The 26067-nt window shown below is 42.7% G+C and overlaps 1 protein-coding gene across 1 annotated transcript; it reads right to left on the bottom strand.

Annotated features, from left to right (window-relative positions):
* Window positions 1-2054: 2054 nt before the first annotated feature.
* On the bottom strand, window positions 2055-16856 carry LOC137307536 (eukaryotic translation initiation factor 4 gamma 2-like). Its single transcript, XM_067976862.1, has 15 exons — window positions 16796-16856; window positions 16560-16711; window positions 14883-14993; window positions 11225-11308; window positions 11032-11130; window positions 10797-10938; window positions 10495-10652; window positions 8607-8735; window positions 8163-8261; window positions 7429-7644; window positions 5941-6199; window positions 4812-5016; window positions 3973-4178; window positions 3636-3757; window positions 2055-2953 (listed from the first exon to the last, which is right to left on the bottom strand). The coding sequence occupies exons 2-15, from the start codon at window positions 16641-16643 to the stop codon at window positions 2885-2887; spliced, it is 1983 nt and encodes a 660-aa protein (XP_067832963.1). The 5' UTR covers window positions 16644-16711; window positions 16796-16856; the 3' UTR covers window positions 2055-2884.
* Between the last annotated feature and the right edge of the window lie 9211 nt (window positions 16857-26067).

Below are 26067 nucleotides of genomic sequence, written 5' to 3'. Positions count from 1 at the left end.
ACAGGCTATATGAAATAAAAGGGTAGTTGGAATTAAGATAAAGATCAGCCACGAGCCAATTGAATGATGAACAGGCTCGAGGGGCTGAATAGCCTCTTAAGTAAAGCTGATGTACTGAGGATCTGTAACAGGAACACTCAAATTGAATTGTTTTAAAAGATAATAAACTTGGACTCTGCTAACCTTCTGGAAGTCATGATGTGGAGATGCCGGTGATGGACTGGGGTTGACAATTGTAAACAATTTTACAACACCAAGTTATAGTCCAGCAATTTTATTTTAAATTCACAAGCTTTCGGAGATTTTCTCCTTCCTCAGGCAAATGTTGAAACATTTGAAACATTTGAGATCTTGAAACATTTGCCTGAGGAAGGAGAAAATCTCCGAAAGCTTGTGAATTTAAAATAAAATTGCTGGACTATAACTTGGTGTTGTAAAATTGTTTACAATTGTAAACCTTCTGGAAAGGGGACAAGATCCCTCCCACCTCATGATTACACCTCCAAATGGAATCAAGATTAGTTTACTTCAAAAGCAAACTACTGCAGAAGCTAGCAATCTGAAACAGAAAATGCTGGAAACACTCAGCAAGCCAGGCAGCATCTGGAGAAACAGTTTGTTTCAGGGGTCAAGGACCTGTCAGAGCTGAGTTTCCAATGAAGGGCCACTGACCCAAAACATTAACTGTTTGTCCTCCACAGATGCTGCCTGACTTAAATATTTCCAGATTAGTTCACTTGGTGTTTATGGGGGCAAAAAAAATTTACAAGAACAACATGCATCCTGGCGCAAGGACAAGTGAAACAACCCAAGTGATAATGACTGACGAGCTTTGGTTATGCAAAGAAATGTATACATCTCATGGAAATTAGCCCACACCAGCTCCCTCCTCTACACTGGGGGGGGGCCAAATATAATGGAGGCACACACTTTAGAAACTTCAAGATGGATTATTAAAACCCTCTGGTAGGGTCAGTTGCCCTCTGCAATTAAATCGGCCTGGATAACTAACAGCAAATCACAGGAGTGTCCCTTTAAGATCAAGCTAGTAACACAAGACCTTGCGCCAAGCTGAGTCCAGCCCCGGCTATTTTCAATGAAGTTCCTGAACTCCCAACATGTTAAATAATCTCATATCTCCAAGTTATAGGATGGTGTTAAAAAGTGACTGACATTTTCATTGCATGACTAATACAATAACCTCTAAATTACTTTGCTGAAATCCTTAAGATTTACCCAAGGATTCAGGTGCTTGCAACACTACTTCTAACATAAAAAGGTATTTAGTATATAACTTCCCCACAAGATTTCTACTCAATTATTTCTCCTGTCATGATCCACACAAAAAAAAACCAAATTGAGAGATCAGTAGGATTCAACTTACCAGGTGTTCTCTCCCCACCTCAAGGCAATGGGCCAGATGTTTGAGCAGCCAACGATCGGGCTTAGACTACTTTGTCAGTTCATCCTTGACCCACACCAATGCAAGACACTAAAGTCTGGGGGGTTCCCCCCCCCCACTTCTGATGTTTTGAATCCATAGTGCAAAAGTTTTCAAAACACAAGCAGGAATCCATCACCTCCATTTTCTTGGGCTCAACAGGAAGATTACCTCCCGAGTTGGTTAGGAATTTTGATGTTTGCCAATCCATCTAGCGTACCAGAAAGATCAACATTAACCCTATGGAAATGCAGTTCATTCCACATTTTTAAGAGGCGTATCTGCTGTGTGTGTGTGTGTGTGTGTGTGTGTGTGTGTATACACAAAGTATCTGCATCCATAATGGTCTAAAAGAACAGCTTTAAAACCACCATTTTGAATCATGAATTTATTCCATAACTGCATGAAAATATTGTAGGCCTCCCACCCGCAAAAAACAAAGCACAAAGGGGAAAAAGAGATAACAGCCCCAATTTCCTTTGACCACACTTGGATAGAACAGATCGAGGGGGGCAGGCAGACAGCTGGTTTTTTTAGTGCTAGGAGTTCTTCTCCCCATTTAAAAAAAAAAGGTCAAATACTTAAAAAATAAAACCAATAGGAAAATAATGCATCAAGTATCACAATGTTTATTATAGATACAAGTTACTTGTATATAAAATCAGGGCATGTGAACAAGTAGTGAACACAACTTGATAAATTAAGTAGGCTTCATTTTGTTACTATCACATACAAGGGGTCCAAAGAAAGGTTAGTTCCATTAATCTCACCATTGAAGTTTTTTTTTTCCCATCTTAAACAAGCACTTTAAGGTCATTTTACCACATCACAATATAGTATTGTGCGAGTAAACTAGAGATTAAAGACTTGTGCACTTGCCCAGGATGTAGGATTTAAGCATAGTTAACCCTGGCACATACCTTAAAACAAAGCCCAATAGTGGAGGTAGAAATTCAGGCAAATTAATGTTACAGCTGCAACCCATTGATTACAGTTTCCAATTTATTTTAGGTTTTTCTTTTTAACAATCCAAGGGAAAAAAAAAATCAAATATTGCAACGACTCAAGTATTTTGCTGAGCAAAGTGCATTTCTACAGTGTCTTGGTGTTGCTATTCAGTTTGTAAATCAAACAATGTAGAACAGCAGCCAACAGTAATGTCTTTCATTATAACTACTGCTTGCACTGAGTAAATTTAGGGTTCAGTTATTGCATGCTATTCATAGGTCATGAAGTTGCCTAAAAGGTACTGTAATCTTAAGATTCAATGGTACACTACGCTTAAGACATACACTAAAGGTTATGCAGAAGAAATTTGAGCCATGAACATGCTCCTGCGCTAAATACTGCAAACAGTGGAATGAATCTCTGCAGTGGTTGGGCTGAACACAGTCACATCACAGCAACAGTATAGTCGCACAATTTTAAGGCTTTGGCTGGTTTTCAGTCACCTTCCTCCTCCTCAGATTCTTCCTCCTCTGCAGTTTCCAGCCAGGTTAGCCACTGATTCACCTAAAAGTCAGATCAGGTTGATTAGTTGAAAAGCAACTCACCAGAGGCTGGAATCACAATTGATAAGACTCTAATACAGATTTCTGCAATCAGATTTGATGGTATTGCATTTTTTTTTTGGTATCAGTTGGCAAATCTCAGATTATGAGAAGGTCACAGGATCAAATCGCACTCCAGGAGACTCCAGTGCCAGGCTAAGTGCTACAGAGTCAGGGGCACCAGCATCCCAGGTGGTTACAACCCACCCCATGGTAGGATATGAAGAAACAGTTTAATGTCCTGGCCAACATTCTTTGACATAACAGCTGAATTGGCCAATTATCCTGGCCATTTTTGGGACATCCTGTGTCTACTTGCACTACAGCTGCTGCACTTCGAAGCAATCCACTGCAGGTGAAGTGCTGGGACACATCCCAAACAGATATAAAGCAAAACTGGTTCACATAGCATTTAGTATCTAACTATAATATGAATCCCAAGCTTTTATTTGAATAGTTTAAGTTACTAATGCATGGTATAGCCCCAATACAGTAAGAATGCAAAGCCCCGATATTTGCATCCTAAAAATAAGGCACAGGGGATTATCTACAAACTTGACAGTGCTGGTGTTATTTCAGCACCTCCCCAAGTTCATTCCTTAAAGAACAGATACAAGTTTACTACACACACTTTCCCCAGTTACCTGGAATAAAGCTTTGCCCTTTCCTGGGAATTCCTGGCTGATATCCTCTTTCCAGGCTAAGAAGGCTTCCTCTTCTATTATCTCCATGTCATAAAAGTTCACAAAAAAGCGCAGTAACATACCTGAAACACACCAGTTCACGTGTAAACATCTCACGCAGAAAATAATTTCAATTTTAAATCACTTTCAAACTAAACATAAAATCAAAATTAAACTAGTGAATCTCAGCTTCAACATTCAGATAGTCTTTACAGAATTCCAGATTCCTCCCACACCTGCGCCTCAAAAAGGTGGGGGGGGGGGGAAAAAAAAGTGAATTCAGTGCAAGGAGCCTTACCTTTAGGAAAGTTGTGATTGTAGCAGTGCACCTGCAATGCATATAGGGCGCTAACCTGCAGCTCAGTGTGGTCGTGCAGGAATTTCTGCATTACTGGCTTAAAGGAGAGAAGCAGCTGCTTCTCTTGTTCCAACAGCTCTTTGGAAGGGATGCCGGTCGGATCACCTACTTCAGCAGGGGTTATCTTAAAAATGTACTGCAGGAAGCTGGAAAAGGAAAAAAAAAGTTAGTTAATGGAAACTCATAACGAGCTCAAATAAAATCAACTGCAATCGAACTTCCTTAGGTGCAAGATATTGTGCAACAGCACATTATGCCAAATACACCTGTACACACTCCCAAGTTTCTCAGATGCCACAGGGAATGGGTTATTAAATTGGTTTTCCAAGAAATCAACACAGCATGGCAGTTTTTAATTTAGCCAAATATAATCCCTTAAGGGTTGAAGTTTCATTTAAACCAAGGATTATGACGATAGGGAGGCTCAGTCGGTAGCCCTCACCAAGTCAAAAAGTTCAAGCACAAGTCCAGGACCAGAGTACACGGGCTAGGCTGACCAGTGCAGTGGTAAAAGGAACGATGCATGGTCAGAGGCACCGTCTGATATCTGCACATTCGTGTGGGTGTAAAAGATTGCACAGTACGAGGAGTTCTGGAGCTTTGCTGAGCAGAGATCGGCTGAAAGATCTGCCTGCGTGACATTCCAGGCTCAGCATTTTGTTTCCACCGTCTGTTAAAACCAAGGTGGAGCAGAGTTTACTGTCAACACATTTTCCTTCAGAAAGATTAGGGAGCATTCAGGATTGAGTGATCCAGAAAGTAGCAATTGCTGTACGCACCTGGTTAAAAGAATGTTGACAAATCCTTTATCTGTATGCAATTTGGGAGAAATGTTATCCTTGATCCACTTATAAATGGCTTGAGGGGATGGGTCATTCTTGATCTGTTCTGCCAACTCTTTCTCCAGTTTTAGTAGTGGGAACAGGAAACTCAGGCCTTTCCCCTCCAGAATCTCCAACATGCGATCCTTATTCTGGTCAATCTCTGTTCGAGAGAAGGGGAGAGTGTAAATTGATCATGCACTAGAAGACTGTACAAATTTGATCTGGGAAACCTAGATTTTCATGTAGCAGAAAACAGGAAACCAATGACCTCACAAACACACTCACAAAATTCAATTCCAGAAACAGGAAGCAGAAAGTTTAACAGCCAAAACCAGACAAATCTACAATGCAAAGTCTGAAGTGGGGTTAGAGTACCTAACTGATGAATAACCACAAGGAGCTCACCAACACATGAAGCACATTTCACAGTAATCTAGTCTCTGGATGAAAATTTGAGATGGGAAATGTTTAGTGAGATGCAAATCAAGTCCCATTGGTTTGCTTGCATGCAACAGATGGTCACACAGCTCTAACAATGCCCTTGGTCACTATTTAAAAAGGACATCTCCCCACAATTACAAGAACAGTTTGAATTCTTCCCCAAATGACCTCAGTATATAGAAAAATAGGAGTAGGCCATTCGAGCTGATCATGGCTGCTCCTCAATACCACATTCCCGCTCCCCCCATACCCCATGATGTCGTGTCTAGAAATCTATCAAATGTATTCAGTGACTTGGCCTCCACAGCCTTCTGTGGTAGAGAATTCCACAGGTTCACCACCCTCTGACTGAAGAAATCTGTGTCCTAAATGTCCTACCCCATATCCTGAGACTGTGATGCCTCGTTCAGGACCCCAAAGCCAGGGGAAACATCCTCCCTGCATTGTCTGTCCAGCAACCAAAAGGTATTAAGGGATATGGGCCAAAGGCAGGTATATGGAGCTAGATCACAGATCAGCCATGATCTTATCAAATGGCGGAGCAGGCACGAGGGGCTGAATGGCCTACTCCTGTTCCTATGTTCCTAGCCCTGTCTTGTACCACACCCCTTACGCGAGACAATCGACCCCAAGCAGCACACACCTGGCAGCATTTTCTGCATGTTGACCTTGCTCTGCTGAAAGAGATCCGTCAGCCACTCTCGATCCTTCAATTTGGCAAGCTGCTGGAGGCAAAGCAGGAACAAGGGGAATTGGGTTCCATTCTCAAAGGGCTGGGCGAGCTCCAAGAGGGTTACAAGCTCCGCGATGACTGCACGTGCTGCATATTGGGCCAAGTACGATTTCACCAGAGGGATATCCCCTTCCAGCTTGGGGCACTGGTCCAATACATTCAGGAACGCCTGTAACCAAAATTAACATAAGCAAATTTATATATTTCTCATGAACAGGTGCAGAAAATAATCAAGGCTGGCCTTTATATCCAGAGGACTGGAGTACAAGGGGACAGAAGTTATGCTGCAGCTGTACAAAACCCTGGTTAGACCGCACCTGGAGTACTGTGAGCAGTTCTGGGCACCGCACCTTCGGAAGGACATATTGGCCTTGGAGGGAGTGCAGCGTAGGTTTACTAGAATGATGCCCGGACTTCAAGGGTTAAGTTACGAGGAGAGATTACACAAATTAGGGTTGTATTCTCTGGAGTTTCGAAGGTTAAGGGGTGATCTGATCGAAGTTTAAGATATTAAGGGGAACAGATAGGGTGGATAGAGAGAAACTATTTCCGCTGGTTGGGGATTCTAGGAGTAGGGGGCACAGTCTAAAAATTAGAGCCAGACCTTTCAGGAGCGAGATTAGAAAACATTTCTACACACAAAGGGTGGTAGAAGTTTGGAACTCTCTTCCGCAAACAGCAATTGATACGAGCTCAATTGCTAAATTTAAATGTGAGATAGCTTTTTGGCAACCAAAGGTATTAAGGGATATGGGCCAAAGGCAGGTATATGGAGCTAGATCACAGATCAGCCATGATCTTATCAAATGGCAGAATGGCCTACTCCTGTTCCTATGAGTGCAATATAGCCCAAAGATTGTACAAAGAATAGGATACTGAACCTGCAAGAACAAGCATTACAGGTTAAAAAAAGTCACCTAGCTTCATTAAAACATGCATAATGAAAGGACAGATCACAGTCAACTTGTTTTGAAGAGTCAGATGGCTCCTATTTGCCAAGTAAAAAAGGGTTAATCCTTACTAAACTGTAAGGAATCCAGGTTATAGTCCAACAGTTTTATTTGAAAATCACAAGCTTTGTTGTGAGATTCCTTACATTTGTCCACCCCAGTCCATCACTGGCATCTCCACATCATGGCTTACTAAACTGGACATTAAAAAAGTTAACCGCACTCCCAAGATAAAATGGCTGCAATAGAAAATGTGGCATCTGCTTTAAGATGCTACAGCTTTAGTTCACAGCATTTCAATCTCTAAGTAGATTCCAAATAAGCAAATATAATTTGGTTTGTTTGGGCCAGGCAGGGGGAAAAACACAAAGCAAACTCAAGTAGCAGGCCTCAACTTGGATACACCAACAATTCTATAGGCTAAAAAGGAGCTTCACAATTCACTTACTTGCATGAAGTTTTCACCCGTAACAAGCCCCTCCTGTCTGAGTGCATTTATCAGAGTGCTGGCCTGTTCTTTGTCCTCATCGGAGCGATCTAGAGTTTGTACGATCATCTTGCTCAACATTTCTGGCAGGAAAGGCTTTGGTGCCCTCATCTCCTTCACTCCATTGACAGCGTCTTTAACGTTAACATTAGTCAGGTACTCTGTTAGGATGGTCTCCTGTCAATGAAGGGACCCAGAAACACCAAATGAAACATACAAAAGCAGCAGATGCAAGGGATATATTAGCTTCACCACGGCAGGGGGAAGAGTATAATTGGCACACCCAAGTAACGTACACAATGCAGTTGGTCATCTTATAGTAACCTTCCCCTTTAAATGAAGTCCGCACCATCACCCACGAGGAGTGAATAACCAGAGCACTTCCATCCCCTTATTAGGAAAGTGCACAGCGCCATTAGTCGCTATTTGGCTGCGTTGGCTTTATGCAGCATTTGCTTGAGCACAGGTCGATTGTCCAACTGACCAAGCAAGTCGAGTTAGTGGTATTGAGATGTCATTCAGAGCTCAGCAGAGAATGGGCCCCAACACCAGCCCAGCTTCCTTGAACCTGTTCAAAAACCACTGGGCCCACAGTGCAAAAGACCACCACATTCTGTTTTTACTAGCTGACAGAGTCGGAACTAGACATATACCTACCCCTGCCCCCCATGAATTTAAATCACTGAGTCACTCACAGTCAGTTTTATCAGTTCTTCTTTGGAAGGTGTTTTCTTGTTCTTCACAGGCTTCTCCTGAATTAAGGGTGGATTTGTTTTGAGACCTAGTTGAGGGGGCTAACAAGGAACACATTATTCCTCAAACACTATATGCAGGTGCTTGCAGAAAACATTTTACAGCAAGAGTTATGGCTTCTCAAATGACAAACTGTGTTAAGAATCTCATACCAACAGGCATTAGAAATCAAAAGTAGAACGTTAAAGTTGACTATTTATCCCACTCATCCCTGTGTTAAGAGCGAGGATGATGGGAGAGCCCCACAATATAGCAGGGCATGCCACTTATGTTTGGATCCACGACTCAAGTCTCAAAAAAAGGGTAGAGTAACAAAGGGAATTGGATTAAAATCTAAAAATTTACTCTGAAAACTAACTGCTGCCGACAGCAAAAATGAACCATACCTGCCCCAGGGGTGGTGTCTGCGTACGAGGCGGCTGCGCACTTGGTGGGATCATAGTTGGTGTTTGTGGTTGAAGCTTGTGCATCTGATTTTTATTCAGCAAAAAAGACTGTGCAGGCCTCAAACTGATCTGTAAGGTAACAGGCCAACCTTAGTATCAAAGGCGTTCTAAAATATACACACACATACACCAGTTAGCACTGCATGTAAATACATAATGCTTCAAAAAGGAGGTTTATTATGGTTTAATGCAAGTCCAAATATCTGAAGATATTTGAACAGCTTGTTATTTAGTTGGGCTCAAACGCGAGTGGCTGCCCTCATTGTTCAATCGCGCTCACAGGACACTGGCCAGCTATCCCAGGTGGGGAAAAGGGTGGGGGGCGGGGTAGAGAAAGAGGGAGGAAGGGGGAAATAAAAGGGCAAGAGAAGGATGGTCGAAGTCAAATATGAGAATGGCCTGCCAGATTAGTCCTCGCAATAACGCGTCATTCCTTAATCATTGGGCACCAAACTAGTCCAGATGCCCTCGTCTGTATTTCTGTCCTTTCCCTTGTGAACAGGAGGAGGGCATGCCCTTGGATTGTGTTGGTTGCTGGGATGAGTGCCCCTGTAATAGAACACCAGGACTTCCTGTGCCACTACCAGGCTCTGCCTCAACTAGGAGCTGAGCAGGCCCCAGACTCCACATATTCCAACATCAGTGCTTTCTTGTCCACCAGCGACCAGTTCCCACGGAGACGGACATCCCGAGTAGCAGGAAATCTCTTCAGGCTTGGTCGAAAGCCGAATACAAGAAAGCACAGAAGCAAGGACAGCCTCGACCGTGCATTTAAGACTACAGCTGCCCTGCAACCGCAGCAATGTGAAGCCAGTGGCTTACTGCTCATCACCAAACTGGTTTGCAGGCATACATCTTGGTTAGAAAAGACTTCCATTTTAACAGGTGGAAGACAAGGAATCCAATGACTCATTTCCACCGACATTTCAATGCAAGTGGCAATCTGGTGCCAGCCCCCCTTCAGAAACATTAACCCTACCTTTCTCTCGATGCTGCCTGACCAGCTGAGCATTTCCAGGATTCTGTTTTTATTTCACTGTACATTCTTGGCATGTACCCCTTAATGCGTCATAGCAAGAAAGGGTGGAACAGTAAGTAACATTCATTTCAGCCACAAGATGTGTCTTGCAATAGTTTCAAGTGTTGCACAATGACAGCTGCTTCAAGGCATTTCACTCTTACTAATAATCTACCCTAAAAAAAACCTGCCTCATTCCAATGAAACCGGAAATGTTGGACACCAAGAGCAAACGGCAAAAAGGTAGTCTTACACGCCCATGTTCAGTCGGGTGCTTGAAACAGCTTGTGCCCTATTCTGTGTCCTACAACAATTAAGCCACTATAAGTGAGCCTCATCATCTGTGTGCTAAGACACTAAATTCCAGCCTGGTCTTTTTTTAAAAAAAAAGTCTTAAACTGCACATAGCTCAGAATATGATGGCCACCGAACAAGTTCACTCCTTCAGGCTGGCAGTGTAGCAACACAAGCTGCTTGCCCCAACTTTAATCTAGATTTATTACACCCATCACCTCTTCCAACATACATCTAGATACATCAAGTTTAATGACTTGCAACAATAACCCATTAACTTGCACACAAATGCTAATACAATAAAGGCAGCGTCAAATTGAAGATAAAACACCCCAGAACCAGTTTTCCATTTTTGAATTATGGGATATGCAGTGCCCATTACTTAAGGGTTGGCATAGCAATCTTAACACTTTAAATCATCTACACAATCCAACGAAGGAGAACAAGATACACAAGCTCCGAACAAATTGTTAGCCATCCATTCAAACAGACGAATGCAACAGTCTCATTCCTCACCTGATTAGATTTAAGGAAAGACTTGTTTCCCATTTCCCCAAACTGCGACTGAGGTACATGCCCCCCATGCCCATTAAAAAGTTGGTTGGAACGGTGACGCCCCATGGTCGGTGAGAATCGGTCTTGAATTACTCCTGGACCAGTACCAATTCCGCTACCTTTAAAGGCAAAAAAAAAGTTGAAGCAGCAAGTTAAGGCTTTTAGAAAGCAAACTAAACACAATCACACTTGGACGTATTTAACCTGTACATAGGACCATGTCCTTTGTCTGACAGACTAAGAACTCGAGACCCAACACTTACCAGGCATTTGTCCAAACATATCAGCAAGCCCTCCAAGTGGGTCTCTGTCAAATTTCCGTCCTGGTGGTATAAAAGGTCCCTCCAGAAAAAAGTCATTCCTCATTCCATGAGCCATAGCTGGCGGAATAAAAACTCCCAAATCCTGCACGCAACAAGGAGGAAAGTGAGAGCTACAGTTCCACAAAAACGGAATCTAATGTGCAGGAGTTTCAAACTCAGCCTCTCAATAACCCACCTTTACTGCATCTTGACGAATCTGGTTTATCGTCTTTGGTCCATTGTCAATAAAAGCCTTGCGAGGAACCCAGCGGTGCGCACGCAACTCCACGGTATCCTACTCGGAGAGGGGAAAGGGAGTTCAGAGCCACACCTTCAGATTAGTTTTAAAACCACATTCAAAAAAAAAGGGAAAAAAAAACACAAGTTACCTGCAGCAGGAAACGAATCCTAGCTGGCAATTCCTTATTTTGCATCAAGGAACGCATCCGGGCAAAGTACTGATCCATTAGAGACTAGGGAGAGCAGAAAGTTTCAAGTATTGGTACAAAGTTGAATTAAATGCAGGTACACAGGAAATATTCTAATGCGACACTGAACACCAGTACATCAGCATTCAATTAGAATCACAAAGGTTACAGCACGGAAGGTGGCCTTCGACCCATCTAGTCCGCACTGGCTCTACGCAAGAGCAATCCAGCTAGTCCCACTCCCCCGCCCTATCCCCGTAACCCTGCAAATTTCCTTTCAAGTACTTATCCAGTTCCCTTTTGAAGGCCATGGTTGAATCTGCCTCCACCACCCACCTCGGGCAGTGCATTCCAGATCCTAACCACTCGCTGTTTAAAAAAAGTTTTTCCCCTCATGTCACCTTTGGTTCTTTTGCCCATCACCTTAAATCTTTGTCCTCTGGTTTGTGACCCTTCCACCAATGGGAACAGTTTCTCTCTATCTATTCCCCATATGATTTTGAATACCTCGATCAAATCTCCTCTCAACCTTCTCTGTTCCAAGGAGAACAACCCCAGCTTCTCCAGTCTATCCAAGTAACTAAAGTCCCTCATCCCTGGAATCATTCTAGTAAATCTCTTCTGCACCCATTCTAAGGCCTTCACATCTTTGCTAAAGTGCAGTGCCCAGAACTGGACAATATTCCAGTTGTGGCCAAACCATGTTTTATAAAAAGGTTCTTCATGACTTCCATACTTTTGTACTCTGCCTCTATTTATAAAACCCAGGATCTCTATGCTTTTTAACTTCTTTCTCAACCTGCCCTGCCACCTTCAATGATTTGTGCACATATACCCCTAGATCTTTCTGTTCTTGTACCCCTTTTAGAGTTATGCCCTCTAGTTTATATTGCCTCTCCTCATTCTTCCCACCGAAATGTATCACTTCGCATTTTTGAGTTAAATTTTGTCTGCCATGACGCCAGCCTGTCGATAACCTCTGGAATACTTTATTAGCCGAGGCATAGAATAGAACAGCAGGGAAGTTATGCTAGAACTGTGTAACAATGGTTAGGCCACAGCTCAAGTGCTACATATAGTTCTGATCATTACCGGAAAGATGCGATTGCACTAGAGGGTACCGGAGATTTACGAGGATGTTGCCAGGACTGGAGAATTTTAGTTTTGAGGATAGATTGGATAGGCTGGGGTTGTTCTCTTTGGAACAGGGGAGGCTGAGGGGGGTGATTTAATTGAGGTGTACCAAATTATAAAGGGGCCTAGATAGTGGATAGGAAGGACCTATTTCCTTTAGCAGAGGGGTCAATAACCAGGGGGGCTAGATTTAAAGTAATTAGTAGAAGGATTAGAGGGGAACGGAGGAGAAAGTTTTTCACCCAGAGAGGGTGGTGGGGGTCTGGAAGTCACTGCCCGAAAGGATGGTAGAGGCATAAACCCTCAACGCGTTTTAAAAGTACCTGGACGTGCACCTTAAGTGCCGTGACCTACAGGGCTACGGACCAAGTGCTGGAAAGTGGGATTAGGCTGGGTGGTGTGGACATGGGCCGAATGGCCTGTGCCATAAATTTTCGATGATTCTAAGTATCACTATCCTCCTCACTGTTTACTACCCTTCCAAGTTTTGTGTCATCTGCAAATTTTGAAATTGCACCCTGTACACCCAAGTCCAAGTCATTAATATAAGAGCAGTGGTCCCAGCACTGACCCCGGGGTGGAGGGACACCACTGAACACCTCCTTCCAGTCCGAAAAACAACCGTTCACCACTACTGTTTGTCACTTAGCAAATTCTGTACCTATGTTGCTACTGCCCCCTTTATTCCATGGGCTGCAATCTTGATAAGCCTACCATGTGGCACTTTATCAGACACCTTTGTCCATATACACCACATCAACTGCACTGCCCTCATCAAAAAACTATCAAGTTACTGAAACACAATTTGCCGTTACCAAATCCATGCTGGTTTTCCCTAATCAATCCAAACTCATCCAAGTGACTTAATTCGTGTTACAGATTATTTCTAAAAGTTTCCCCACTGGAGCTTAAACTGACTAGGCTATAGTTGATCCTTAGACCCTTTTTTTGAACAAGGTGTAACATTTGAAATTCTCCAGTCCTGGCACCACCCCCGTATCTAAGGATGTTTGGAAGATTATGGCCAGTACCTCCACAATTTCCTCTCTTACTTCCCACAGCAACCTACGTCACCCCATCCAGACCGGGTGACATCTATTTTAAGTACAGCTAGCCTTTCTAGTACCTCAATTTTTAGCGCATCCAATATCGCAACTATATCTTCCTTTAGAGACTCTGGCAGCATCATCTTCCTTGGTAAAGAGACAGATGCAAATTGCTCATTTAGTTCCTCAGCCATCTCCTCTGCCTTCATAAGTCGATCTCCTTTATGGTCCCTAATCGGCCCCACCCCTCCTGTACAAGCATGTAAACGGGTAGTAAGACAACTTTTGGATTCCCTTTTACGTTGGCCACCAGTCTATTCTCGTACTCTCTGCCCCTCATTTCCTTTTTCACTTCCCCTCTGAACTTTCTATATTCTGCCTGGTTCTCACTTGCGTTATCAACCTGACATATGCCCTATTTTCCGTTTCATCTTAATCTCGTCATCCAGGGAGCTCTGGCTTTAGTTGCCCTACCTTTCTGCCTCGTGGGAATGTGCCGAGACTGTTCCCGAACCATCTCTTTATAGGCTGCCCATTGTTCAATTACAGTTTTGCCTGCCAATCTTGGATTCCAATTTACCCGGGCCAGATCCGTTCTCATCCCATTGAAACTGGCCCTCCTCCAATTGAGTATTTTTACTTTAGAGTGGTCCGTATCTTTTTCCATAGCTATTCTAAACCGTACGATACTATGATCGCTGCTCCCTAAATGCTCCCCCACTGACACTTGCTTCACTTGGCCCGCCTCATTCCCTAGAATGAAGTCCAGCAATGCCTCCTTCCTCGTTGAAGCTTATTTACTCAACATGTCCTCTCAAACAAGTGGTGCAGCATTAGGACACCAGGTGAAGGTCAACCGTCTTGTTTGTGACCATAAACATGTCAAAGCTGCAAGTATTCAGTTGCAGCTGCATTTCAGAGCTCCCTCCAACTAGTGCCAGCTTTAGATGCAGACAAATCAAGGCAGCACTAGAATTCAATACTTATAATTCAGCAGCTCCACTTCCCTCAAAAAAGCCAAAAATAAAACTGGAATACCAATACTAGGGCTAAAACAGCCAGAGCTCAAGCCTACATCAACTCACGGAGTGCCCAAAAATCTAGAAATACAGAGTGTCGCAACACTGGCAAAGAATCCTTTCCTAAAAAAAGGAATTTGCTCCCACTTTCACATGTGGTTCTGAAATAGCATTGCAGCTCTTTGCTTATTCTCTGCTTTCCACCCCCCCACAAAAAAAAAAATCCAAAATTTTCAACCCCAAGGACCCCAGTACCTCAAATGCACATGACACATGGTGCAGGGCTACAGAGCACTGTACTGGCAACAAAGATGGGGTTGGGAACTATTTGACTCAAGTTACCCTAATACATTAATGGTTTCAGTGAGCTGGGATGGTAAAGTAAATGTACACACACACAAACAAGGTATATAACCTTACCTTGGCCTTTTCATGGTCTAGTCTAGGTCCTATCGTCCTCATTATCTGACAGAGGCACTCCAAATCCTCCCCCATATCCTTAAGTTGGACTCTCTTCTTCTTTTCCAAAAGCTGCAATGGGAAAAGAGCTTTATTAGTCATTGGATTGAATAATTACATTTAAATTGGTGAGCAATTATGGTCAGTAGAATTTACTTGGTTACCTTAACATTGGAGAAGAGGTGAAATAAGGAAAAAGAATGTGCATGTATATAGCATAAATCACCCAGACATCTTAAATGCTTCACAACCAACTAATTATTTAAGTGAGTCCCAGGCAGCTGAATGTGTGGTTAAGTGAGGACGAGAGCACTGGAGGATGTTCCAGGGAGAGATGGGGAGAAATTTAAATTTGAGGCATTGTGACATGGTGCAGGATAAGATACTAGATGTTTTGGATGAGTTGATGTTTATGGCGGGTGGAGAATGGGTAGCTGGCAAGGATAGCACTGAAGTCTGGAGGTGAGATAATCAGCAGGTAGCCTGAGGTATTGACATTATGGAGGTGAACAGGCAGTCGTTGAAGGGAGATATGGTTCAGAAACTCAGCTCAAGGTCAAACAGGACAGAGGTTGCAGTCTGGTTTATTCTCAGTGTCTGGGTAGGAGCAAGAGAGTCGATGGCGAGGGCTAAAATTGATGGCTTCAGACTCCAAGGTGGAAGTTAAGCTTCAGACAACACGACGTCAGACAAGTCATTTGATGGTGCAGAAGCATTGATGTGATGGAGAAGTAGAGTTGGGAGTCATTAGTGTACCAGTCATCAGTGTTCATGCAGATGCAGCCCCTCCTCACCCCACCTGCAAATAATGTCACTACGGGTCACTGTGTGCAAGAGGTGGTGAGGGATTGGTTAATACTTAATGCACAGCTATTAATCTGACCCCTGATGGGGGGTCAACACACTTGTTTTGGCCAAGTTGGGGTTTGTAGAGGGGAAATAACAAGGCCACAAAAGGAGGGCGTTGGAATAAACAAATTCTTGGTGAAAATCATGGTTACGGGTTTTAGCAGCAAGGAGGCAGACTTGGGTTGGAGGCAGGCAATGTTACGCAGGTGGAAACAGGCTGTCTCGGTGATCAACAGGATGTGGTGTTTGATGCTCAGCTCTGGTCAGAGGATAAAGGTTTCAAAGGGTTTAAACCATGAAAAAAAAAGATAAGAAAGCTATGACGAGCGTGAAAAGGAAAATCTAGCTCGCACCCACTCTAGTTTCTCATCACCAATCATTCCATGCGTCAGCACAATAGATCAGGCGACACCCATTACCCCATTCTTGCCTAGCACTACCACGGTATCCATCTCAAGGCCTTTAGTTTTCAAATCTCCATCCCTACACCCACTTTATTCAGTCACATGTCCCAGCATTCACCTTCCAGTCACTGTCCTGTCCATGGAACTCAACCCCTTTAACACTTTTCAAAAGCTTCAAATCCCTTCAATCACTGTCTGCTCCTCCCATTAACTACTACATCCCTGATCATTCCTATTTCTCTTCATTAAGCACAAGATGTTCCAACTAAAAAAGGTCTTAAACAGTTTTTCTTTTGTACACAACCTAAACCAAGCTAAAAAAAAAGAGCCACTAACTACACAGAATAGCTGGCCAGCACAACCTAATCTGAGCCTAGTCACTTACTGTTTTGATGCACTTATGAAGGATAGATTCATGGATAAGATCAAGCTTGCCAAGCTCTCCAATGAATTTGATGTTTCCCAGCATCTTGATCTTGGCAATAGCCCGTTGCTCTTCATCTTCATTTGAGAGAGGGCCATCATGTTTGTCATAGACTAAAAATAAAATAAAGTTTTAACAAGCCTGCAAGGCAAACACTGACTTACAGCACATTAATCACTGTTTTAAAGTGTACTTACCATCGACATTTCTGGTACGGTTTTCAAATTCATCTTGAAGTTTTGAAATTAAAAGGCGTCTGAATGTCTGGAAAAATATAGAATCATAGAAGTTTACAACATGGAAACAGGCCCTTCGGCCCAACATGTCCATGTCGCCCAGTTTATACCACTAAGCTAGTCCCAATTGCCTGCACTTGGCCCATATCCCTCTATACCCATCTTACCCATGTAACTGTCCAAATGCTTTTTAAAAGACAAAATTGTACCCGCCTCTACTACTGCCTCTGGCAGCTCGTTCCAGACACTCACCACCCTTTGAGTGAAAAAACTGCCCCTCTGGACCCTTTTGTATCTCTCCCCTCTCACCTTAAATCTATGTCCCCTCGTTATAGACTCGCCTACCTTTGGGAAAAGATTTTGACTATCTACCTTATCTATGCCCTTCATTATTTTATTGACTTCTATAAGATCACCCCTCAACCTCCTACTCTCCAGGGAAAAAAGTCTCAGTCTATCCAACCTCTCCCTATAAGTCAAACCATCAAGTCCCAGTAGCATCCTAGTAAATATGCACGGTGATCAGTACACAATATGTTTTGTTTGTTCGAGTTAAAAAACATTCCCATCAATAGCGAACCCAAATGGTCTCGGGCATCCACACGCAAGGTTTTAAGTGGACACTGCTTACCGTACTTTGCTTGTGGTGTTGCAGCAAGCCCTCTGGAGTTGGGCCATCAAAGTTAGGAGCATCCTCTGCTAGACGCAGACATAACTGAGCATACAGTGAGCTATACTTGGGCTCTTCAAGGGCTTTGTCTACTATCTGTAGAGAGAAAGATTCCATATCAAGGCTACAAGTACGGGTGTTGGGTCACATTGTAGTCAAACCAATTTTCTTCATCCATCATCCCACCAAGGCCAACAAATCTAGCCATGCTCTCCATGGCAACTTTTTCATTCACGCAGCAATTTAACATTAATATTAGGACAGGTCGAGTCAGAAGCATTTCTAGACTGGCAGAAGAACCCTGCAGTAGTTTGAGCGCACGAACGGAGACATTACAAATTAGGAAAGGCACTGTGTAGGTGAAAGGTGCTGCATGTTAAATTAGCATTATTTTTTCTGCACACTGGTCAGATGACTACTGGCAAGAGATTCGTATTTTAGAATTAAATTAAGAGTAGTGAGAATTTGGAACTCACTACCACATGGAATGGTTGAGAAATAGAATCAGAAAATTTGTGGCACAGAAGGCGGCCATTCGGCCCATCGTGCCCGAGTATAATATTGATGAAAGGAATAGGATATGTCGATAGGGTTAGATGAAGGTGGGAAGAGGCTCATGTGAAGCATAAACACCACAGACCTGATGGGCCAAATGGCCTGTAAAATTCTATGTAATTAGTTTGTGATTGCTATTCCTGTGCCAATTTAAAAAAAAAATTGTATCAATACTTCTTAAAGCCAACTCACCAATAAAATGATCCCTTTTAGGACCAGTTTAGAGTCTACGCCCACATTGAGGAGCTCAAGGCATAGCTTGTCAAACTTTTCTGGAGTAAGCTTGTTCAAAATGCTGAAAGTGAAAACGGAAGATTAGTGCTGCCTACTTTAAATTCAATTTTCAATAATGCCATTTTATATTTGATGGAATTGTCATCATTGCATTTTCCATTAACCTACCACATTTATGACTCAATCTCTCCTAAAGACGATATCAAAAATCCATCAGGACACTGCGTTTCCAAACAGTCATACTATGTCACAAACCATGGTTTACTGCACCGTGCCATATCAGCTATGCTGTATTTTGAAAACAAGTGGCACTGCTTTCATGATAAGGCGAATACTGGAAAAACAGGTCTTGTTTCAGGTGTAGACCATTTGCCAGAACACCAAAAGATCCATACAGGCAGTGGAATAACTATTTCCAGCATTTAGAATCTCTTATATGGGACAATCAAGCACCAACATACTATTCAGTATCAGTGGCCTCAATTTTCCAAAACTCCAGCTTGATAAAGGCTGTAAAGCAAGCTGAAGCATTTCACTGGTTTCATACAGGCTCAGTCAGGATAAACTATAGCCACAAAACTGAAGTTCTAAGTGGGTCTATTGAACACAGTTCTGCTAAATCTACTTGTATTGGAACTCTGGTGATGGGCTGGCTACCATTATCACTACTCGACAGCAGCTATACTCTTTACCATGATCTCCCAGTAAGTGCTCAGGAATTCTTTTCTATACTGAGGTTAGCTTTGTAATACACCATTTTAAAGAACAAGTTTTGCAAAAGTCCTTAATCAAAGCCAGAATGAATAGCAGCTAATATTAAGTTATTCCATATACACAATAGAAAAATATACCAGAATGATTACTGGCAACAATGCAACTGCAGATTCAAACACAAAATTGGAGCAAGAGTAGGCCATTCGGGCCTGCTCCGCCATTCAAAATGATCATGGCTGATCGTCTAACTCAGTACCCTGTTGCTGCTTTTTCCCCATATCCCTTGATCGCTTGATCATTAGTGTATCTACTTCTTGAATACATTAATACTTCAAATGACATTGTAAACTACAAGAACAAAACTGGCGGATGACCAATTTAACCACAATTGGATAAACAGTAACAAACATGAAACTTTAGTTATAGCATTTACCATTGCACAGCACCAACACCGACTGACTTGAGTGCAAGATTTGAAGAGGAAAAGAATTGAAGTGTCAAGTGTCAAGGAAGAGACCCAAAAAAGGCACCGTACAATTCAAGTCTGGTGCTTACAAGTACACACGGAGTGCACTTCACAGCAATCATTAGGAAAGGTTGGATCCCCCAAATTAACTCTCGCTCGGAATTAAAGTTCAAGGTTTCCTTTAAAACCCTTTTCCAAGTTCCACATCAATATTAAACAATAGGCACGGTTTAAACAGATCAGCTAGACACCATTAAGTGACGTAATGCACAAGCTATCCACTGCTTTTAATTTTCCTGAAAGCCAAGGCTACCCTACTGCTGGAATACTGTACTGTGCCCCAACCTGTCTAAAAAACAGATCAAACACAGGATGTTGAAACTTGAGTTCACACTGCAGGCATACCACAGCCATTACAACAGGAATTATTTGAACAAGTCTTTGACCAGGCATATTTCTGCAATTCACAATTGTGGCATTATGGGAGACATAGCAAGCAGTAATCAACTGCTGAGGAGGGGGGATTGGGGGACCGTAACCCACTCTTGGGTCTTAACAGCAAGTTTAGCTACAGGCCTGAGAACAAACTGCTCATCCCTCTTGGCTACCACAGATTCAGAAAAATTAAAGCATTTACAGATGCAACTGCAAATCACGATTAGAACCAATTTCTCATACTCCTAAAAACTTTGCCACGGAGTGCAGTTCATTTTTGCAGCATGATTCAGGAAATTGACTAATCAGAATACTCCACTTCAAAAAAAAACTCTGCTTTAACCCCCATTCATTTATCTCACTGCTGTTTGAGGGACCTTGCTGCATTTCCTACATTACAGTGACCACAATTCAAAAGTACTTCATTGGTTGTAAAGTGCTTTGGGATGCCGAGGTCACGAAAGGCTCTATAGAAATGAACATCTTTATTTTAACATTTACATCATAACCAACAAAAACATTGCATTTGCCCACAAAACAGCGATAACAAGCCCACGGTAATTCACTTGCAGTAAGGAATATCCGGAGGACATACAAGAATGCAAGGTCATTCCTTCCACAGCCACTATCCAACGACCTCTGCTGGAAGTGCGCCTGGCTGCAATTCTTCCACCCCCCCCCCCCCCCCTTTCATAGGGAAACAGCCCACTGACTCTCAGCCAAGGCTCACACGAAGCACTGCAAATAGTTAACAGCCCCAACAGAATACTGGCAAAAGGAAAGGATTCCTATGAACTACCTATCCAGTTAGAACACAATTTTTTTAAACATGCCTGTTCAAGTGCAATACAGCTCGTACAGAATGACGACTTAATCTGAGTTCACCCAGTGTTAATAACATCAATTCAGGTCCACCGTGGTGCATTTACAGGTAAGCAGCCTGTTGAAAGACAAGCTGGCAGCACGGAGGAAGCTGGATTGTACAGCTTCTTGTAAAACTAGTTCTCACATTTAGGTCAAGTCAGAGATTACAACAAAACTTGATGATGCAAGCCCAAGTGGTCCAGTGAGTAAATAGCAGCTGCCGGCCTTAGTTGCAGGGAACATACCAATCCAAAAAAGGATTGGATCAACAATGACAAGATTTTTGGGGTTAGCAGATTTGCAAAAGCCACTTTCCTCCTCGCAAGGAAAGGACGTGCATTTATACAACGCCTTTTACGACCTCCAAACACCCTAAAGTGCTTTACGGCCAATTAAATACTTTTTGACGTGTAGTCACTGTTGTAATGTAGGCAGCCAATTTGTGCACAGCAAGGTCCCACAAGATACACGACCAGATAACCTGTTGGCTGGGGTATAAATGTTGGCGAGGACACCAGGTGAACAGATCACGGTCGGTGATTGGCAGATTGCATGATTACATATGTACATAATTCATGCACTGATGTCAAGTGACATTCCAGGGCCAGGTTTCCAGCGACAAATGAGGCAGAGACTCTAGGCAACATATGCTCATATTAGAAGGTGCAGGGATACCCATTAAAATTGGAATGGATTTCTAAACTATATGTCGCGGCACAGATTTGAAAGGAGAAATTTTATGCTGCTGGCAATAATCTTTCTTGCTTGATGCAAGAGCACTCATTAACCACCAGGGACACAATGGCCACCACAAGGGTCAATTCTTGCCATAAGCTATAGGCTAGAAGAGGCTACACTAATGCAGAGAGGCAGCCATCTCTATTTATTCAGAAACGGGCATCATGATTTATACATCAATGCTTTGACTGGCACAGAAGGAGGCCAATCTCATATCTGGTTTTCACATTTTTACTAGGGCTCTAAAAATTAAGCACACACAAAGGCCTTAAGGTTCAATGAAGTGGCTGAGCATGTCTGGTTTGCAAGCTATAATTTAGCATAAAATGAACTGCTCGACATCAAGTGATGGTCAGATGGAAGCCACATGAAGTTACTGATCAGTTTTTAAAACCAATTTCGACTGATACTTTTAATAATAATGTTCACAATAAACAGGTTCTCTGAATTTTCCATTTCTTGGATTTCCTCCTGTTCTATGATACAGGCTTTTCTAAAGAAAAACTAATAAATACTGACTAATGATCCTTAGCAATCAAGACTTTTGGATAATTGAAGTTTTAATAGCAAAAACCTGTGACTAACTCAATAACCATGAAAGTTACCAGTGTAGATTTCAAGCAGAATTTGTGCTGCAATCTAGGTGCAGTGGAGTGAACTCACTGCGGCTGCAGTCAGATCCTGCTGCCCAGGGAGCGCCGAACAGCCAAGTCACAAGCTACTCCACTCAATCGAGAGCAAGTAATGTTAGGACTAAGAGCACTGGCAAGAACATCTCAATTTGAAAACCAAGCCTTTGTGCTTTGATGTTCCAGAAGGAAGCCTTTCCTGCGCTCACACTCCCAATTTACTGCAAGGCAAGCCCACACTTCCCAGCAAAGGGTCTCACGGCCTTTCCGGTCCCCAGTACAAAGCCTGGCCAGCAAGCTGATTGCACCTGTGAAGACAACACACTGCACGTCTAGGTCTAGAGTCCAGGTCTACTTTGCCAAGCGTGCTAGTTGCAGACCAGACAACTGAATTAAGCTTTGCAGTATTATGGATAAAAGCTGCCAAGACAAGTAAACTGGACGCAGGAAGTGAAGTGCTCATTTCTTAAATTAAATACCAGGCAGGTTGATCCCACCTGCACCAAGAGTATGTTCTGCAATCATCGCTGCCATTAAACATCCAGCATAGGATTTCTGAAAAATTCATGGGGCCTCAATTTTGGAATCTGAATACAGTTGCCTCGTAGTAGGGACTGGGGAAAAAAAGCCTTTTTATCCAAGATCTAACTTGGGATGACCTTTAATTCTGTCGCATTATATAATTGGTTATGAACGAGCTTCGCCATGAGATGGTTCCAGCTTGTTGATACAAATCTTTGGTCATCGGTCAAGTGCCCATAGGAGAAGCCACACAATTCAACCCAAACATGTGATTTGTTAATATCTTTGATTTGCAACTAAACTCAAATGATCCTGGTCATTTTAAAAACAGTATTTCTCAGCCTGCCACCTTCAAGGAGACAGCCAGAGATTCTGTAATTGCACAAAAAGTACCACTCCCTAAAGATATTAGTAAACAATTTTACAACACCAAGTTATAGTCCAACAATTTTATTTGAAATTCACAAGCTTTCGGAGGCTTCCTCAGGTGAACATTCACCTGAGGAAGCCTCCGAAAGCTTGTGAATTTCAAATAAAATTGCTGGACTATAACTTGGTGTTGTAAAATTGTTTACAATTGTCAACCCCAGTCCATCACCGGCATCTCCACATCATTAAAGATATTAGGACTGCAGTTGTAAACTATTCTTTAGTGCAAAAAAAGGGCTAACTATGCTTAACTTCTGTAATAAAAACCCACTTCACCCTCTTAATAAATTTGTTTGGAGGCTAATGCCCAAGTCTAGCACAGGGCTATTCTGCCACTTTCTGTAGGCGATGAGGACGTGATGGGAGTGGAAGTAAACTGAAGTAGATCACTCTGCTCATTTCCTGGACACTATGAATTTGCCGATAGCTAGCAAGTAGCCGCATACAAAAGCCAAAACCCCCAAAAAACTTAATGGGACCTTGATTTCAGCATGGTCCAAGCTATTTGTTTGACCCCCAGTCTGTGCTGGGTTAGCTTCTCAGTCATTGGTGGTATTAAGGGTGGTTCAATTGGCTTCAGTGCTTGAAAGGTGAAAGATCCTAACAGCTTGGCTGTCATCCTTCCCCTCACCCAAATAAACTGCCATGCTTTTGGGCCCCATGCAACCATGGCCAGGTGATCGGTACCATGGAATGGAACACCACAAGTCAGCACTTTTGGGGTGAGGGGCAACCTTACAAGATTATCTCCTAGTGCAGTGTCACTTGCTGCTCGAAGGCGAAGTCTCGTATAGTCCTAAATTGATGGAAGGATCAAACAAAAAGTTTAGTTCTGCAGGGCATCATGTGAATTGTGGAGACCCGCAGATACTACTTCCCACACACGGGGTCAATTCCAAAACAGCAGGGATGACGGATGTTGCTTCAGATTTCCCGCACAAACTAGCAATATATTTTTGCTTACATTAAAAGGACAAGTACATTTAGCAGTGAGCAAAAGCTATAATTGGACTGGCTGATTATCTTTACCTCAGACTTCTAACAAATCCAATTTATCTCAGGTTCATTTAAGTTTTTAAACAGACCAGACATGCTGAATATTAGCAGACAGGATCATACATAGGCATGAAAAGCCAACAGCACACACCGAGTTCCTGATATTGCTATTATTTACCAAGATACAGAAAACATTCTACTTTATAAAATGGTGGAGAACCATCTTGTGAGCCAGGATATTTTACAGCCCCCTCGAGCCTGTTCTGCCGTTCAATTAGATCATGGCTGATATGCATCTTAACTCAATTTACCTGCCTTGGTTCTACCAATATTCTAGCCTAATTGAACTTCTCAATTGTTCCTCAGCTTTGAGGGAGAGTTCCAGATTTCCACTGCCCTTTGTGTGAAGAAGTGCTTCCTGACATCACCCCTGAATGGCCTAGTTCTAATTAAGGTTATGCCCCCCCCCCCATCCCCTGCTCTGGACTTCTCCCATTACAGCAAATAGTTTCTCTCTAGCTATCCTATCATCTTAGAACACCTCGATTAGATCACCCCTCAATCTTCTATAATCACAGGACTAAAAGCACAGTCTATGTAACCTGTCCTCAATTTAACCCTTTTAGGCCTGGTATCACAGACCCGTACTTAGAGGTATGATTCAGAATTAAAATGCCTAAAACTCCCTTCTATACCATGCACAATTAAGTTAACATTTTAATAAACTTACCCTCTGACTTTCCTGAAGATTCCATCTTGTCTTTCTTTGTCATTCAAGGAGTTGGCATCTCGTTTAGTGCTTCATGAAGGAACCCATCTCTGAACGCTAGGCCCTGGGGTTTCCCCCAGGAACTGGCTGTAGAGAGATAGGAACAAAGTCTATAGCAACAGCTCAACATAATTGATTGCTATCTGATCTACTTGCTGGTTGGGAATCAAGAAGTTCTGGTTAACAAATGTTGCAATAGTCCAGTTGGTAAAGGAAGTTCCCAACAGCCACACAAAGCTTCAATTCCCCATTGTGCGCCAAGTCAGCCGACCACAGCTAAGATGACAGCAGGGAAGCAACCCTGCTCCTGTCCCCAATGACTTTCCAGTGACCTACTGCCAGAAGAGCATGCAAGTGCTGGAATGCACTGCCTGAAAGGGTGGCAGGAGCAGATTCAATAGTAGCTTTCAGAAGGGAATTGGATATACTATATACTTGAAAAAGGAAAAAATTTGCAGGGCCACGGGGAAAGAGCAAAGGGAGCAGGACTAATCAGTTAGCTCTTTCAGACAGCCGGCACAGGCACGACGGGCCGAATGGCCTCCTTCTGTGCTGCATGATTCTGAAGTGCAAATATCTTTAAGAAAGGACAGGATTTGGAACGGCTGATATCTGCCACATCACACCTGCCTAGGCTCACACGAGCATGGTAAGGAACCCCACAGAACTGTACTGTTCTAGTCAGCACCTCAAGGGCAGGAATATAAATCAGAAACCACCCCCCTCCCCCACACAAATAAAAAGGTTGACTTTAGATTGTAAAGACCCGATGTCAACATTAGCTATCAGAGTACATTTTTAAAAAGATATTTCAGAAACCCACTACTTTGAAGACGGTTAAAAGAGATTAGTAACATCTTAAAGAGTTTGAAGATTCAAATGGCTTAATATCAATGATGGGGTTTCACAATTTGCAGTAGTTGACATGTTTCGCAAACATCGGCCATTAACTAGTACACAAAATTGCTAAACCGTCTAACTTGCTACTTAGCTTTCTAGGCACAATAAAAAACCACAGCTGTACGCACAACAGCACGAATGTTTTTGTATTAATCGTGTTGCAACTATATATATATATATATATATATAAAAAATCAAGTTATGTCAACTACCAGAGGTATACTGCTCGTTTTAGTCTCAATAGTGAGCCTGGTGAAGGTTTCAGAACTTAAGCTACAATTTGAATGTCCCTTTCTGGGAGTTGACAGTTAC

Source organism: Heptranchias perlo, unplaced genomic scaffold (assembly GCF_035084215.1).
Source record: "Heptranchias perlo isolate sHepPer1 unplaced genomic scaffold, sHepPer1.hap1 HAP1_SCAFFOLD_1038, whole genome shotgun sequence".
Classification (NCBI taxonomy): domain Eukaryota; kingdom Metazoa; phylum Chordata; class Chondrichthyes; order Hexanchiformes; family Hexanchidae; genus Heptranchias; species Heptranchias perlo.
This window is presented reverse-complemented; position numbering and strand designations above follow the sequence as displayed.

What these genes read in the sequence shown, in the direction of transcription:
- LOC137307536 (XM_067976862.1), bottom strand. Translation starts at nt 16,643, where the DNA reads ATGCTGGGAAACATCAAATTCATTGGAGAGCTTGGCAAGCTTGATCTT. An exon ending in TAGACCATGAAAAGGCCAAG is followed by an intron (nt 11,309 to 14,882) that starts GTAAGGTTATAT and finishes TGCTCTCCCTAG; the next exon opens with TCTCTAATGGATCAGTACTT. An exon ending in CATGCAGAAAATGCTGCCAG is followed by an intron (nt 5,017 to 5,940) that starts GTGTGTGCTGCT and finishes TCTCTCGAACAG; the next exon opens with AGATTGACCAGAATAAGGAT.